Here is a 14,871-nt window from a genome sequence, read left to right as displayed (position 1 = left end):
ATGCAAATGTTTGAAAGCTGTTATGATGCTTTGTCATTAAAAACATGAATAGCTCTTTATCTTTGGCTTATCTCTTATATTCTGGGGGGTGTAATGTATTTTATTGTGTCGTATTTATTTTTTTCCCATAATGAAAACCAAAACTTTACTGTCACTGTTGACGTCGGGCGTGTCTCCCGATGACGCGATTTACGTCATATCAAAACCATAACATCTGTTGGCAAGACAACTTGTAGCTAGGTAGTTAGCCACCTAGCTACATCACTAGCAGCAGCTAATTTTGTATATATTTTCCCATTACCTTAAGTCAGGGTGGCGAAACAGCAGCTGCACAGGTATGAGAGTTTCATGTTGATTATATATATGTGTGTGCCATATTAGCTCTGCTCGGTGATATAATGTTAAATACAGACGTTTGTTAGCTTGACAATAGCAGCTACCTGGACATCAGAGAGGCAGCTAACGTAAGATAACTTAGCAGCAATTCCCATAAGATAGCACCCCAATTCTAAATACATATTAAATATTTCAGTGTGTTTGATTTGTCTCTTATGTCAGTAGAGACACCTACAATAAGAAGCAATAACATGCTAACACAAAAACAGGTAACGTTAGAAAGAAAGACCTGAACCAGGGTACGCAGTAACGTCAGTGCGATTGCTGCCAGAGTCATTGATCTGTTCTGGGGCATTAAGTGTTTTATGACTCAGCCAGCAACATGTATGCGAAGCTGCCGGGCGACATCATTCACCCGCTGAGAGGGGATAATAATATGAAATACGGGGCAACTTAACGGCTCCAAATCGGCCCTGAGGAGGCAGCACTGCAGGTGTCCTAGGTCGGCCCAGTGTCCGCATACCGTTATGAATGCAACCCACCTCTTGCCTCACCTGGCTCTGAATCCTCTGAAGAATTTAATTTGAAGTACAAACTAGAAACTAGAGAGCCTTTATTGTTATTGCATAGGAATACTGCGAAATTAGTTGTGACACTCAAGTGATGCATCCCAGCAAAGAACATAAAATCGCAAGACACAGGACATTCAGTGAGGATAAAAATGCAATAAATAAATAAACACATACTTGGGCTGCTGTCTAATCATATCTTTTCACTTTATCTCGAAAAATAAACATTTTCTTCACGAGTAATATATGCAGATCATTCAAGTTAGTACAGATATTGCAAATAATCTGGATCACATCCAGGCAAGCAGGCAGATACCTTTAACACAAAATTTATTTTGTCTTTTTATTTGTATAAATAAAGTATGGTACCAAAAACTGAAGGTGATTTAAGTTAAATTGCTAGGTCGATACAGCACATGTACAGTTACAAATATAATTTATTTATAGATTTATTGATGCCACTGGTGGCCAGATGCAATGTTGAAACAGTGTATGTGAGTCTGTCAGATTGTAACCAGTGGTAACACATTGGTAGATAACAGTGTTAGTGTATTTTCCATACCTTTTGCCTTTAAGTTTTATGGTAACAAAATGTTGCAGTTTATTATAAACTAAAAGAAGCTGTCAGTACCTCCATATCAGGTGAAATATTTGGATATTTATGTTCTGTCCATCAGCTTTTAAAATATGTTTCACAGTGTGGCATCAGTTCTCCTACAGACAATCACTTCTTTTTTGACAGAATTTTTTCAGAGACTCTGGGAACTGCAGTTATTAACACTTTATAAACAATCCAGACATCTCACTTATTGAAGATTTTCTTGGCCCTAAATAACTGATTTGATGTTTTCTAGTCAGGATTTCAACCACATTACAGCGCTAAATGCTTTCTGTAAGCTCTTAAATGATCTCTGTTCTTGATCTTCTTGTCTCAGTTTCTCTCCTGGCCCTGTCGAATCTGAGCAACAGTCAGGATAGGGAAGCAAAGTGGAGAGGCAGCTGCCGCTGGTGCAGCAAGCCTGGTGGACAAAATGTCAGAAAGCCCAGAGAAAAGTGTCTCGGTGTCGGCTCAGGAGCTGAAGGAACAGGGCAACCGCCTGTTTCTGAACCGCAAGTACCTGGAGGCAGCTGCCTGCTACAGCAAGGCTATAGTAAGTGTTGGGAAACATTCATGAGTCACAGTATTTTAATGTTGGTCTGCAACTGTGTCTAACGTCCAAGTGTTTCTTCCAAAGATCTCTTAAAATGATCACTATTTTTACTTTAGAGAGAAGGGCCTGACCAAGAAGAGACCGATCTAAGTAGTTCTTCCCAACACTTTCTTGCTCGTTGTTACTTAGAGCATTGTCTACTTACTAGCTCAACGAAAGAGGGATTTTTATTTTTTTATTTACTTCACTTTTAGAGGTCTAGTGAGATAAAAATGTATCCAGTCATTCATTATATCAAAGGGCAAAGATCAGAAACAGTCTGGATTTTCTTGTAGAGACCTCGACTCCGGTTGGAGGTTTTAATTCCTGGATATCACCATAAATGAAATGCTAATGTGCAGACCCCCATTCTTGATTTTAAGCACATGAATTGCTCCCACCGTTGTATGAGGCTGCAGGTATTAAAATAAACTCCAAGGACAGCATCCAACACACAAAACGATGATATAAAATTCAGTGTTTTCTGCTGTCAGTTACATTTATTCCAACAGTTTTCATTGCCACAAAAGGATAGCTTTGGTATCACATGATGAGTCGGTATTTGGCAGATTTGAGTTATTTGGATTCAGTATCTGAAGAGAAAAAATAAGATCAGTGTTTCTTCTTTCCTCCTCTTTCAGACCCACAGTCCGTCTGTCCCAGCATACTATACCAACCGAGCACTGTGCTACGTGAAACTGCAGCAGTATGACAAAGCTCTGGCAGACTGCAGACACGCTCTGGAGCTCGACAGCCAGTCAGTCAAAGCTCACTTCTTCATGGGCCAGTGTCATCTGGAGATGGAGAACTATGATGAAGCCATCGGCAACCTGCAGAAAGGTATGAGAGATATTTGACAGTGGTGGAGGGTAACTAAGTACATTTACTCAAAAACTGTACTTTGAGTTACTTATACTTAAGTATTTCTCTTTCACGGTACTTCATACTTCTACTCCGACACATCTAACAGGGAAATATTGTACTTTTTTATTCCACTACATTTGTCTGACAACTTTAGTTACTTTACAGATTGCAGTTTTTCATCCCCTACCCATCCAGTAAGATATAAAGGATATTTCTTTCACTGCTGCTGAATTAGGACCTCATTTTAAACAGATTTCAGGTGTTCAGTATTTTGTACATTTGGTCTAATATTCCACAGTTCAAAATCCTCTGCACAGACAATGAAGTGTGATAGAAGTGTGATAAATTCATCTTTATGTTTGTTTTCCAGCTTATAACCTGGCAAAGGAGCAGCGTCTGAACTTTGGTGATGACATTCCCAGCGCTCTGCGGATCGCTAAGAAGAAACGTTGGAACAACATGGAGGAGAAGAGGATCAACCAGGAGAGTGAGCTGCACGCCTACCTCACCAAGCTCATCCTTGCTGAGAAAAAAAGGCAGGTCAAGTCCATCGATGAAGAACACGTCACTCTGAAATAGATTCTGTGGTTGTAATCTTATTGTTGCTCCTAAATTGAAGTCTGCGTGGTTTAATCTGCAGAGAACTGGAGGGCTGCCGACAGAAACAAGAGGACAAATCAGACGACAGCAGAATTCAACACAATCCAAACGAGATCCGCACAAAACATGTAGGCTTTTCATCATGATGATCTTTGCCCATACAACACAGAGGTTTGTTTACTTTGAAACGGAGCGGTGGGTCTGCAGAACAAGTTCATAGTCAAGCATGAGGCCCACCATTTCTAAAAAAAAGTTTTGTTTTCTAATTCATATGTGCTGTTTTTGAACAAAACTGCAGGCTGAATAATAATCCTGGAATTAGTTTTAAAGTTGACAACATGGATTTGATATTGAAGTTATTCTGACTGAAGTATATATTTATTCTTCTAGTTATGTTATATTTATATATTATATAAGTTATTAACCTGTTAATATTTGATTAACCTAAAATCCTGTATTTTTCTACAGGACAAGTATCTTTCAGACATGGAGGAGCTGTTCTGTCAAGTAGACGAGAAGAGGAAGGTCAGTGTTGAAGAAACTTTACTCTGCTGTCAATATGTTGCTCACTTATTTGCAAACAGCACTTGAAGGTGACACAGAGAATCCATCTATTACAGAAATGCACCAAAAAATCTTATTGTATCTGCTATGTGTTTGACAGAAGCGAGAGATCCCGGACTTCCTGTGTGGAAAGATCAGTTTTGAGTTGATGAGAGAGCCTTGCATCACTCCCAGTGGAGTCACTTACGACAGGAAAGACATTGAAGAGCACCTGCAGGTAGAATACTTCAGTAAAAGTACAAATACCAAACTGAAATAATACTTCTTATCCATACTGTTGTTGTTCTCTTGCAGCGAGTCGGCCACTTTGACCCAGTGACACGCTCTCCACTCACCCAAGATCAGCTCATCCCAAACCTGGCCATGAAGGAAGTCATTGATGCTTTTATTTTGGAGAATGGATGGGTGGAGGACTACTAACCAATGAGAGCAGAGAAAGGGAAGTGATTCTGAGCATTTCAGAGGGGCTGTTGGTCTTTCCTTGGTTTAATTTAAATTTAGAGTTTAATAAAAGTTGAAACACATGATATGCTCCCTTAAACTTAAATGCCTTGTTACAGTTTGATGATCTGTGTCATGTAGAAATCAGACTCCAGAGCAAAGAAAACCCTGTGTGATAAAGTGATTTGCAGAAGGAAGAAAGAGAAAAGAAGAAGCGAGAATATAGAAAACCAAGAGAAGTGAATGTAAAACCCACAAAATCAAACTTAAAAAACAAAGAAAAAGCCAAAGAAAAGTCTTAAGATGCATCACTAGAGGTCACTGTTTGTTAAACCTGGAAGAAGTACTCAGAAGTGGCAAAACTCTGTTAGAAGTAAATTGTGCAAAAAACTTCAAAAGTAGAAGTACTAATTGTGCAGAGTGCTATATTATTATATTTATATTATTATTATTATTATTATTATTGTTAATGCATTGATATTCAGCTAATTTTAACTATATTATACTGTGTTTGGTGTTTTAGTTAATAACAATGCATTCTTTTTGTGAGTTGTCTTTGTGTTTTGTATTTAAAATCCTAATTTTAAGAGTACAGTGAGATCAAATGAAAATACATAAGTATAATACAAGTACTTGCAAAACGGTACTTAACAGTACTTGAGTAAATGCATGTAGTTACTCTCCACCAAGGCTTTAGTGAGTTATTATTACTGCTAGACATAGATTTGAACAAAGATGCACTTTAAGTTAAATTCTCAAAGTTGAAGGGTACAAATTTGATTTGTATTGAAAGTACTCTGGATTCTGAAAAATGCAACAGCCAAAACTTACCAAGCTCAATTTATTAAGTTTAAAGTTATCAGACATACAGTAATCTCCGTGTGAATATGTAAATATTTTTTAATTTAATAGATTGTCTGTTGGACACAATATGTATCCTTCTTTACTGAAAAGTCCATTCTCTGCCATGTTTCATACTGGACTATGATTGGCTCAAGACTAGATGTGATGTCATAAATTCCTGCAGGTAAGCCCAGGTGTTGAACTGAGATTGAAGATGAGCCCAGATAAGCTTTCCTCCTTCAGCTGATAGATGTGGAAACAAAGTGTACAGACATCATAGAAAAACAAATACTTTAAGAAATTAGATTAATAAGTAATAAATAAGAAACCTGTCAAACCAGTTCATCAACAGTTCATATCAATTAAATTCATGATTTCCATTTACAAGCAGTGAAATGTAAACCTGATCTAAAAACGCAGAGATTAATAAAGGTCAGATTTCAGTTTTTTTATTGTCTGAGGAACAACATAAAACTAAACCATGATTGTTCAACAGCCCCTCTTTGTTACTGTTTACTGGGACCAGTAAAACCAACCAGTAGGACCAGATAGAGCTCGACAGCACTTCTGCTGTCATGTTTGTGTGAGCATTTTTCAATCAGCTCTGAGTCTTGAGGATTTGTCATTTCATTTTGATACCGCTGTTTCCCACTACTCAACAATTACTGATCTGTGTCATTGAAAATAACTCAGTATTGATTATCAGTTAATATAGTAATCCATGCTGCGGTTTAGAGAGTGATCAAACTGCTGACTTTAATCAGATTACTCACTAAAAGTAATCAGATTGTATATGAAAACTGCACTGCTGGTGCTGATCATCATTTAGAGTAAATGCGGAAGTGTTGTGTTTGCTGGCAAACTAAAAGAGGGGAATTTGTAGTGTTGCAGCTTAAAGAGAGTTTTTGGGTTGTAGAGAGAAACTCATCAGTTGGTGGAAGGACCAGTTTTTGTTGTAAATAATCACTTAATTAAGATATTACTGAGTTTTCAGATTAATTTCTCTTTTTTATGAATGGACTCCGGTGCAACTTTTTCGTGCAACTATTTTTGTTGCTTGTTTTTGCTTGTTTTTTTCCCTTTGTTGATTGTTGTCTTTTTTAACTGTTGGTATTGCTGTGTATTAAAGCCAAGTGTGCACATATATCAGTTATTTTACAATAGTATGAGACAAGCTGCGCTCTCATACTCAAACCTGATTTCAACAGCCTGACATGATTGGTTCAGTGTGTTTCAATTTGTTTTAGACAGTATTGTATATTTGAAACGTTTCTGTTTAAATGTGACAATTGCAATCCAGCTTTGACTCAATCAAGTTAAAGTCTGATCTCTTTCTAAAATACTGTAATGTTAACTGAAGGAATCAGATTTACTTCTTATGTTTCGTTTTCCTCTCAGAAAAACTTTGATCAACCTGCTGCAGACAGATGTTTGAAAGTGTTGTGATAAAATAAATGTTTCATGTTTTCTACATCTGAGTTTCAGTTTCATCTCCTTCAGTGATTGAAGGCACTTGTAAGTGTTCATGTCCACTACTGTGTTCCAGACTGAAATATGTCAACAATTATTGGATGACAATTTGACTTTTCATCTAGCACCGTCAACAGGTCAACATTTTAATGTGTCCACTACTTTTCATGACCAAATATCTGGAGAACTAATGACATTCACATCAGCCACAGCTGGACTGTTGGAAACAAGACACATGATCTTATATCTGCTGATAGAATCATAGAAATGATCTGCAAACATTTTAAAAGCAACCATCTTTATTACACAAAAGACACTGGATCAGATGTTATGTGCTTTATTAATTGAAGAAAATTCAACTGATTGAGAAAAATGATATGATGATAGATTCACATGTATTTCTATCAAAAGTTGATCCTGACAGAAATGTAACTTATCATTGTATGTGACAACCTGCAGAACGTTGTTTCTCTTAAGCTCCTTTGGTCATTGAAAACGCACTTTTATTGTGTTATTAGAAAATATGGCTGAATTTAAAGAGGAAAAAAAAGATTCAGCTGGAATGTAACTGTGGTGCTTTAGACTAAAATAAGATCCCAAAAATCACAGTTCATTACTCTCATCACCAAGAACATCATATGTAATATTTTAAACATTTGTTTTGTTGGATCCGCTTGTGAGTGTTTCTCCTCTTGTCAATCTACACTGGAAGACAAACTGATAAAACAGATGTAATGAGTTCCTTCAAATAAAAATACTGGAGATGAAGCTCAGCCGAGGAAGGTGGAGATGAACACGCTGGTATCCAGGTTGAGCGTTGCGTGCCACCAGCGGTCGGGGAAATACAGCACCTGATGGACAAACAACAAAAAAATCTTCTGTGAACCCTGACAGACGGGAGATGTGAGTTTTAACATTGTACTTTAATGGCTTTTATGTTAATCATGTTCATGCATTATCCAGGAGTCAAATTAATGCTGCGAGCAGGAAAACTGACCAATTTAATCACAAAAGGAAATTAATATAATTTAAATATTTTAGTTTAGAATTCATTGTTAGAAAGCATCTTTTAACAGAGAGCATCGTGGTAACTGGACTAAATTATACAGCAATTTTCTGGTATTAGCGGCTACTTAAAGTGCTTTACAACACACACACGATGGGGTTCAGCATTCTGCCAAAAGACTGGAGAAACAGGAAAAACAGCTCCATGGCACTCCACAGGGAACGCTGAGATGCTCTGATGGACTGTTGAAATAAATTTTCTCAGTGTACTAAAATGATTAATAACCGAAAACTGTTTTAAGCTAGAATCACTACCTCGCAGCTGTGTGCCTCCTTGAACCTGTCAAGTTGCAGTTACAGTTTACATCCATGTCTGTGAAAACATGGATGCCTCACACACATCTTCCACCAGCAGCACGGAGGATCTATACAATCAGCACAGTTTGAGGGTGGGCAGTGGGCACCCAAGAGTAGTGTCACCAATTTAGTATCTGACCAAATGTCTCCCCTTCTGTTCCTGAGTTATGATGTTAAGTAATGGCTAAATAAGTGTATTTGCAGAACATTATGATGTCACAGTGAAGTTGACCTTTGACCTTTTGGATATAAAATGTCATCAATTCACAAATGCCGGTTGTAGGCTGTTTGTAGTCCGCGTGATATGGACTAATCATGTTTGAGCCGGCTGCAGTTGTTGCCAGGTTAAACGGAAATTCGCCTCCACCGCCCAAATCAAACCGGAATGCCAAAAAAAGTCAGGGGTCTGCCCCTTCCCAGGTTCCGAGAATGATGAATTCTTGGTCAAAAACATGTTTTGTGAGGTTACAGTGACCATTGACTGGCAACTTGTTGTCATTGTTGAGTCCAAGTGGACGTTTGTGCCAAATTTGAAGAAATTCTCTCAAGGTGGTCTTGAGATCTTACATTAATGAAAATAGGACAAACAGACAACCCAAAAACATAATGCCTCAAGCCAGGGCTATTGCCGGTGTGGAGGCATATAAACTGCTCTCTGCTGCACTGCCTGTGTAAATCACAAACTGTTTACCTCTCCAGGTCTGATGGTGCACTCCAGCGGCGCCTCGTCCTCTGGCAGGTTGGGGTAGGTCTCCATCACCCAGGACAGGGTGGTGTGGTTCGGGTGGAAATGAGGCTCCTTGTCAGGCGGGTAGAGGAACCAACGCTGTGTGATCACAAATGATTCATTCCCTCAACTATAATGCTAATATGCTTCTCTGTGTTCATGCATCAACAGAATCTGAATCATGACAATACAGTTCAGGATGAAATAAATCAACACAACGTGCATGAGACTAAAGAAAAAGTTTTTTTCCCCACCTTTCTTCCATAGATGACTTCAGAGTAACCAGGGCCATGCCAGTGAAAGGGGACTCCTGTTCCAGGACCTGAAGACAACAAGTGGATCTGAGTTACAGCTGCAGGTTGTGCTTCTCATGTAATAAATGATTTTCATATTTGATACATTTTAATCTCAGAAAACAAAGCTGTCATTGTATTAAAACTTTGAGAAAGTTTGTTTAATAAAACACTTCATTCAAAAATCCCACAAAAACGAAAAACAAAGATGCAGTAGATTAAAAAGATTTAAGAAGCACAGAAGTACAAGTATTAATGTTCTTAAAAGACCTCAGGAGTCTTTATTTTTAATCTTCTTTTTATTTTAAACATTACTGTCTAAATTCCACAGAGCATTTTACAGCTCAGCCATGATAAGACTACAAGAGAGAAACTGGCGACAAAGTGAAATCCTCCAGGACTCTGAGTCTGTAGAACAAACACTGACCTGCGATCCCAAAGCTGTACGCTCCGCTGGTGTGAGGCAGGACGTATGGTGGAGACTCATACAGCTCAAACAAACTCTGCCACTCTGTGAAGTTGTTGTCTCCAAAAAAATACAGCGTGTCTGTAGGAGAGAGAAATATGGGCTCTTTTCAGCAATAAAGCAACAGTGAATGTATCTGCTCACACATATTATCTGTGAATAAAAGCCTGATATATCTTCCTCCTCTGTGCCACAGAGCTCAATTGTTGTCTAAAGACTTTTAATAACACACCAGTGAGTCACATTGTTGTACTGCGTGACATGTCCCTTCATTTACATGAAGACAAAACACTGTAGTTTAGTTTGACTCAATCCCACACACACCATCCTGCTGCTACAAATACTCACGAGAGTACCAAATGTGGATTAATCCACCACTGAAAATAGTCCCCAAAAAATGTGCTATTTCCTCCTGGTAGTTTGATAAAAACTACAATGACCAGCTGTTTTAGGAAATTAGTCTTTTTTTAAAATGAAACTATATTTTTCTGTTTTTAAAGATACATGTCTTCAGTAGGAACTAATGGGCTTGACGCAGAGAGCCACAAACAGGAAGTCGGCAAAGTATTAAGAGACGGACTAGCAGGTTGTTGGTTTGGGTCTGCACATGAGATTTATTGACAAAAGGAAAAATACAGAATATATTGACTCACGACCTTCAGGAAAAGCTTAAAGATGAGCTTCATTACTGGTGAGTCATTGAGAATAATTAATACTGAATGCTTTTGAGTCTTGCCTCTGAACTTGTGCACATTCAAAACTTCAAAACATAGTTTCATATATGTATCGCAAAATCATGAATCACAAATGAGCCGTAAAGAACTCTGCAATCAAACAAAGCGCATCTTCTACTGTCAACCCCTTTGTCCAGGTGAGGCAAAAAACATTAACAGGAGAAAACAAAGCTGAAATGCCTTGGCCACCTCACATTCTCCACAGAGCCCCAGAAATATTGTAAATCAAGATGTTAACCTGACACCTCCTGAGGTGTAAAAGTGTTTTAACTCACCGCTGCCGAGAGTGTCTACAGACTGAGGCTTCAGTAAAATGTCCACGTACTCCTGCAAAGGGACATCCACTGGAACACAATCATCATAGTGTTTGGCGGGTCAAACAATATGTGACTAAATAAAACTAAAAAATGCAGGTTATGAATTTTACATGCAGAATCTCAGTGTTAGACATGCGTACCTTTCCTGTAAGAGTAAGTGTTAGCTGTACTGAGCCGAACTTTCCGGGCCCCATATTCTTGTAGTAAACTCGACTTGGAGCACGACAACCTAAATTTCTAAAACACAATCAGTATATAATTATATATACATATATATATATATATATATATATTTATTTGCCTCTAGTAGTTTACTTTATATTAAGAGTCTGAATGTGTTGGGACAGTTTATGTTGTTTTCAAAAGAAACAATGACGCAGAAGTTGTGACTCTCAGATTTAAATTGAGATAAGAAGTGGAAGAACTGTTGTTCTTGTAAACAAAACTTACAGCACAATAAAAACTGTCCCGACACTTACAGACTGTACTCTACAGTATACACATGCTGGTAGTAGTGGGAAGTAACTAAGTAATTTACTCAAGTACCGCACTTAAGTGTAATTTTATGCTACTTCAAACTACTATCTACTACTACTATCAAACATAGAAGCTAAGCAATGTACTGCTGTGGATGGGGGTCAGTGACAAGATGTATTTTAGTCAGCAAAAAATTCCAACCTAAAATCACTATCAGTTTAAGTGTACGCTATATTGAGAGTATTTTCACCGCTTTACCTTGCCATCAGACAGCCCGCTCCAACAGCCTCAGTTCCCCATCTGTGCTGTCATCAAAGGTACCAGACTCCATTGACAAAATTTCAGCTTGCTGAGCGCAGAAGCTTCTGGGCTACCACTACTTTGACCAGTTATTTAATTTATGCTAATCTGTGACTTTGGTGAAACTGAACTAACCTTTTTAAATATCCAAGTCTGACAACAACACAAACAAAATAACTGATCGAGGCAGCGGTAGACCAGCAGCTCGTCTGTTCAGCAATGTTAAATCACTGTTTTTCTCAGTGGAGTCTGGCTTTGAAGAGAGTGACTAGAAAGTTGGAAATGACTGTCTTACATTTGGGTTAAGCGATGAAAATATTCTAAATCTAGTGTACAGTTAAACTGATATTAATTTTTTAAGGTGGGAATTTTTTCATGTAGGACTCCACCCTGCTTCTCGACATGAGAGCGTACTTACTGACATCTACTGCTTGTACAGTAATATACTGTCTATGGATAAGCAACCCATACAACCCCACTTAAAAAAAATCTGAGCTATCCCTTTAAGATCTCACATGAAAACATGTGATAAGTTTGTAAAATATGATATTTTGCAAAAGTATATAAAGTTGTTAAAAAAAAAAGTTTCACCTAAACCAACTGAAACAATAAAGTACTGTTTAAATGTAAATGTATAAAAAATATATGATCCAATATTATGACAATATAACCTAATCTGCATAACAACTACTTTACGTTTGATACTTAAACTACATTTTGCTTGTAACACTTGAGTAAAAATCACCGCACTATACAAATGATTTGAGTACTTGTTCCACTGCTGCATGCTGGATGCATTTAAGGAAAAAAGCCACCCTTTACTTTATATTGTGATTGTATATTTTTCTTATTTTCATAAAGATGTGGTTGCCAATCAAATAATTACAGTCAGAGGGTGGATTTTCACGTAACAGTTATTTGAAACATTTACAATTAAAAATGCAACTGTGCAGGTTTAATGCAGTAACATTAATCACTTATGGTGTTTGCAGCCAACATAAATGACTAAGTGTTTCAATACGTACCGTGTTATCAGTCAGACCTCTGAGGATCACCGGTCTGCTGTATGCATATCTGAGGAAACATCATGAATCCGCAAGTTAGAGTCAGAATACATGCAAGATGTCTTATGCAAATGTATTAAAAAAATAGTATCTTTAGATTGGTGATAGAACATAAGTTATCTGAATGTGTAAACGTGGTATTTGAAGGCTATCTTTCACTGTTTCAGGGCATTTTTGAAACCAATTGAAACCAAATGTTTAATCAGCAGAGTTTTAGGGCGCTTCTGTGGCATTTCAAGGTGGGTGTTAGTGTATTTAGGCTGGTTGCCATGGTGACACTAGATAGTTTACACCCTACAACCCATAGCCTCTGAATAAATAAATCAAATATCTCAGAAAAATTGTAATTTGAGTGTACGGCAGCCTTTTAGACCTTGAATACACAAATGTATTTTATGTCGTGACAGTATTCTTTGATATTTAATTAATTTATTTAGGAGACATGAGCTTATTTATTGTACATACCTTTCAATGAACTGTTGATGTGAGAGTGAAGAGCCGTCCAGCACATCGATGTTACAAGGACCTTCATCCTGTAATCTGGAATCTGAGTTAAATAACCTGAACACAGAGGCAGACATGAACATTAGAACAAAACATAAATCTCCCTGTGCAGAAAAATGCAGGTTGTGTTATGTTACATTTAACTGCTGTAGTTGTTTAAGTTTGTGCTCATTTTAACTCATTTATGTACTGTTGGGTATTTTAATCTACAGCAATGTATCATATTCTATAAGATCATCATATGTTTGTACCGTAGCTGTCCTGTGAAAACCATGTATTTCTAAAAAGGCAACTTTTCACAGTGTCAGAAAAACAGCCCTGTTTTCAGCTTTGTGACGAAGCATTTTCCAGCTGATCCAAGAAGTTGTTTAAAGAGTTTATTTAGCTCAAGAAGTGGGAGAATTTTCTCAGCATATGAAGAAACACTTCATCCTTCAGTTCATCACAGTCAAAATCAACACATCTGGAGATACATGGTTTTCAGGAAGCGGAGGGAAGGGGATGAAAACCTATAATCTAAAAAGTAACTGTCAGACAAATGTAGTTGAGTAAAAAGTACAATATTTACCTCTGGGATGAAGTGGAATAAGACAATAAAGTAGCATAAAATGATAACACTTAAGCAAAAAAATTACAAGTACTTTGACTGTATACTTACACTGGAAATATTTACTTTTTCTGTATTAACCACCTACTCTTACACTACCTGTACTTCATATCTAAAACTGTACTTACATATCTGCAACCCACCTAGACTGATTCCTACAGTTAACCTGATCTGGGCATAAATTAGCCCCAGCCAATGGGCTTTAATGTGGACTTGCACCTTATTTGCACCTTATCTTGGATTTTTATATTTTCACTCTCCCCACGTTGTATTGCAACTGCTGCACAGCAATTTCCCTCTGGATAAATAAAGCTTATCTTATCCTTTGGTAAAGTAGCCTACAAATGAGTAAACATACTGAGTTACCTTCCACAATTGCATCTCTGCAAGCTCTCACCATCTTACTTTCACACTGTACATGGTGTTGACACTTATTTTCCCTTTTTAGCTCTTGTGACTTCTTGTTTCTCCTGGCGACCCCAAGCCCCTTATGATGTGTTCAAATTTGCTCGTTTTCAAGGTAGACGCTAAAATGACAAAATTTCAAGTGGGTTTGGTGTGAAGCTCGGTCAGAGTAGCAGGTATCGAGGCGAAGCTTGGAGAAATTTTGCAAGTGGTAAAATTCATGTCATTATGTAATAATTATAATCATAATCACAGTAATAACTTCAAACATGTGCCAGTTTAGTGTTGACCCGGTTTTATCGACTCACCAGCCGCCTCCGTCATCTGACGGCTCCCCTGCCTTCAGTCCGATGAAACATAACAGCACAAACTGTGTACATGTAGTTAACACAGCTATTTTATATTCCATTCAAAACTGTAGCCCGAAGACGCAATTTTAACAAACTTTAGGAGAAAATACGGTGAATATCTCGCATTATCCCTGAGAATAAACTGTACTCTTCCTTCCTTCACTTCCTGCCAGAGAGCCAATCAGAAACCACCACATTAATCGGACCGTGTGCATAGTTCAAGTTTCCTGGGAACTATGACGTGTTCTTTATAACTTATCCGACAGCTTGCCGTAGTTTACATTTTAAGATTTTTACATTAAAAAGGGATGTGAAGATGTACAGCTAATCGCTGGACAGAGAACTATTTGGAAACTATTTGGGTCATTTAAGTAATTTTTTACATAAA

The 14,871-nt window shown here is 37.6% G+C and overlaps 2 protein-coding genes across 3 annotated transcripts; one reads left to right on the top strand and one right to left on the bottom strand.

The window, feature by feature from the left end:
* Positions 1–181: 181 nt before the first annotated feature.
* On the top strand, positions 182–6,880 carry LOC125879627 (E3 ubiquitin-protein ligase CHIP-like). Of its 2 annotated transcripts, none has more exons than XM_049561590.1 (8): positions 182–335; positions 1,841–2,056; positions 2,737–2,935; positions 3,330–3,495; positions 3,600–3,687; positions 4,028–4,084; positions 4,224–4,340; positions 4,418–6,880. In XM_049561590.1, the coding sequence occupies exons 2-8, from the start codon at positions 1,937–1,939 to the stop codon at positions 4,541–4,543; spliced, it is 873 nt and encodes a 290-aa protein (XP_049417547.1). In that variant the 5' UTR covers positions 182–335; positions 1,841–1,936; the 3' UTR covers positions 4,544–6,880. The 2 variants fall into 2 exon arrangements, with proteins under 2 accessions (XP_049417547.1, XP_049417546.1); XM_049561589.1 differs by having other exon boundaries at positions 3,579–3,687.
* Positions 6,881–7,200: 320 nt separating this feature from the next.
* jmjd8 (jumonji domain containing 8) lies at positions 7,201–14,662 on the bottom strand. The gene is made up of 9 exons (XM_049561597.1): positions 14,442–14,662; positions 13,083–13,178; positions 12,579–12,627; positions 10,917–11,013; positions 10,735–10,803; positions 9,687–9,806; positions 9,221–9,288; positions 8,931–9,065; positions 7,201–7,728 (listed from the first exon to the last, which is right to left on the bottom strand). The coding sequence occupies exons 1-9, from the start codon at positions 14,540–14,542 to the stop codon at positions 7,648–7,650; spliced, it is 816 nt and encodes a 271-aa protein (XP_049417554.1). The 5' UTR covers positions 14,543–14,662; the 3' UTR covers positions 7,201–7,647.
* Between the last annotated feature and the right edge of the window lie 209 nt (positions 14,663–14,871).

This window comes from Epinephelus fuscoguttatus, linkage group LG19 (assembly GCF_011397635.1).
Source record: "Epinephelus fuscoguttatus linkage group LG19, E.fuscoguttatus.final_Chr_v1".
NCBI lineage: Eukaryota > Metazoa > Chordata > Actinopteri > Perciformes > Serranidae > Epinephelus > Epinephelus fuscoguttatus.
The sequence above is the reverse complement of the archived record's forward strand: the minus strand, read 5'-3'. Positions and strand labels throughout refer to the sequence as shown.

Coding starts and splice junctions, on each gene's coding strand:
- LOC125879627 (XM_049561589.1), top strand. CDS start 1,937: ATGTCAGAAAGCCCAGAGAAAAGTGTCTCGGTGTCGGCTCAGGAGCTG. Junction 2,057..2,736: donor CCTGCTACAGCAAGGCTATA/GTAAGTGTTGGG, acceptor CTCCTCTTTCAG/ACCCACAGTCCGTCTGTCCC. Junction 3,688..4,027: donor ACGAGATCCGCACAAAACAT/GTAGGCTTTTCA, acceptor ATTTTTCTACAG/GACAAGTATCTTTCAGACAT.
- jmjd8 (XM_049561597.1), bottom strand. CDS start 14,542: ATGGAATATAAAATAGCTGTGTTAACTACATGTACACAGTTTGTGCTG. Junction 13,179..14,441: donor TCAGATGACGGAGGCGGCTG/GTGAGTCGATAA, acceptor CTCTGTGTTCAG/GTTATTTAACTCAGATTCCA. Junction 10,804..10,916: donor CACTTACTCTTACAGGAAAG/GTACGCATGTCT, acceptor ATTGTGTTCCAG/TGGATGTCCCTTTGCAGGAG.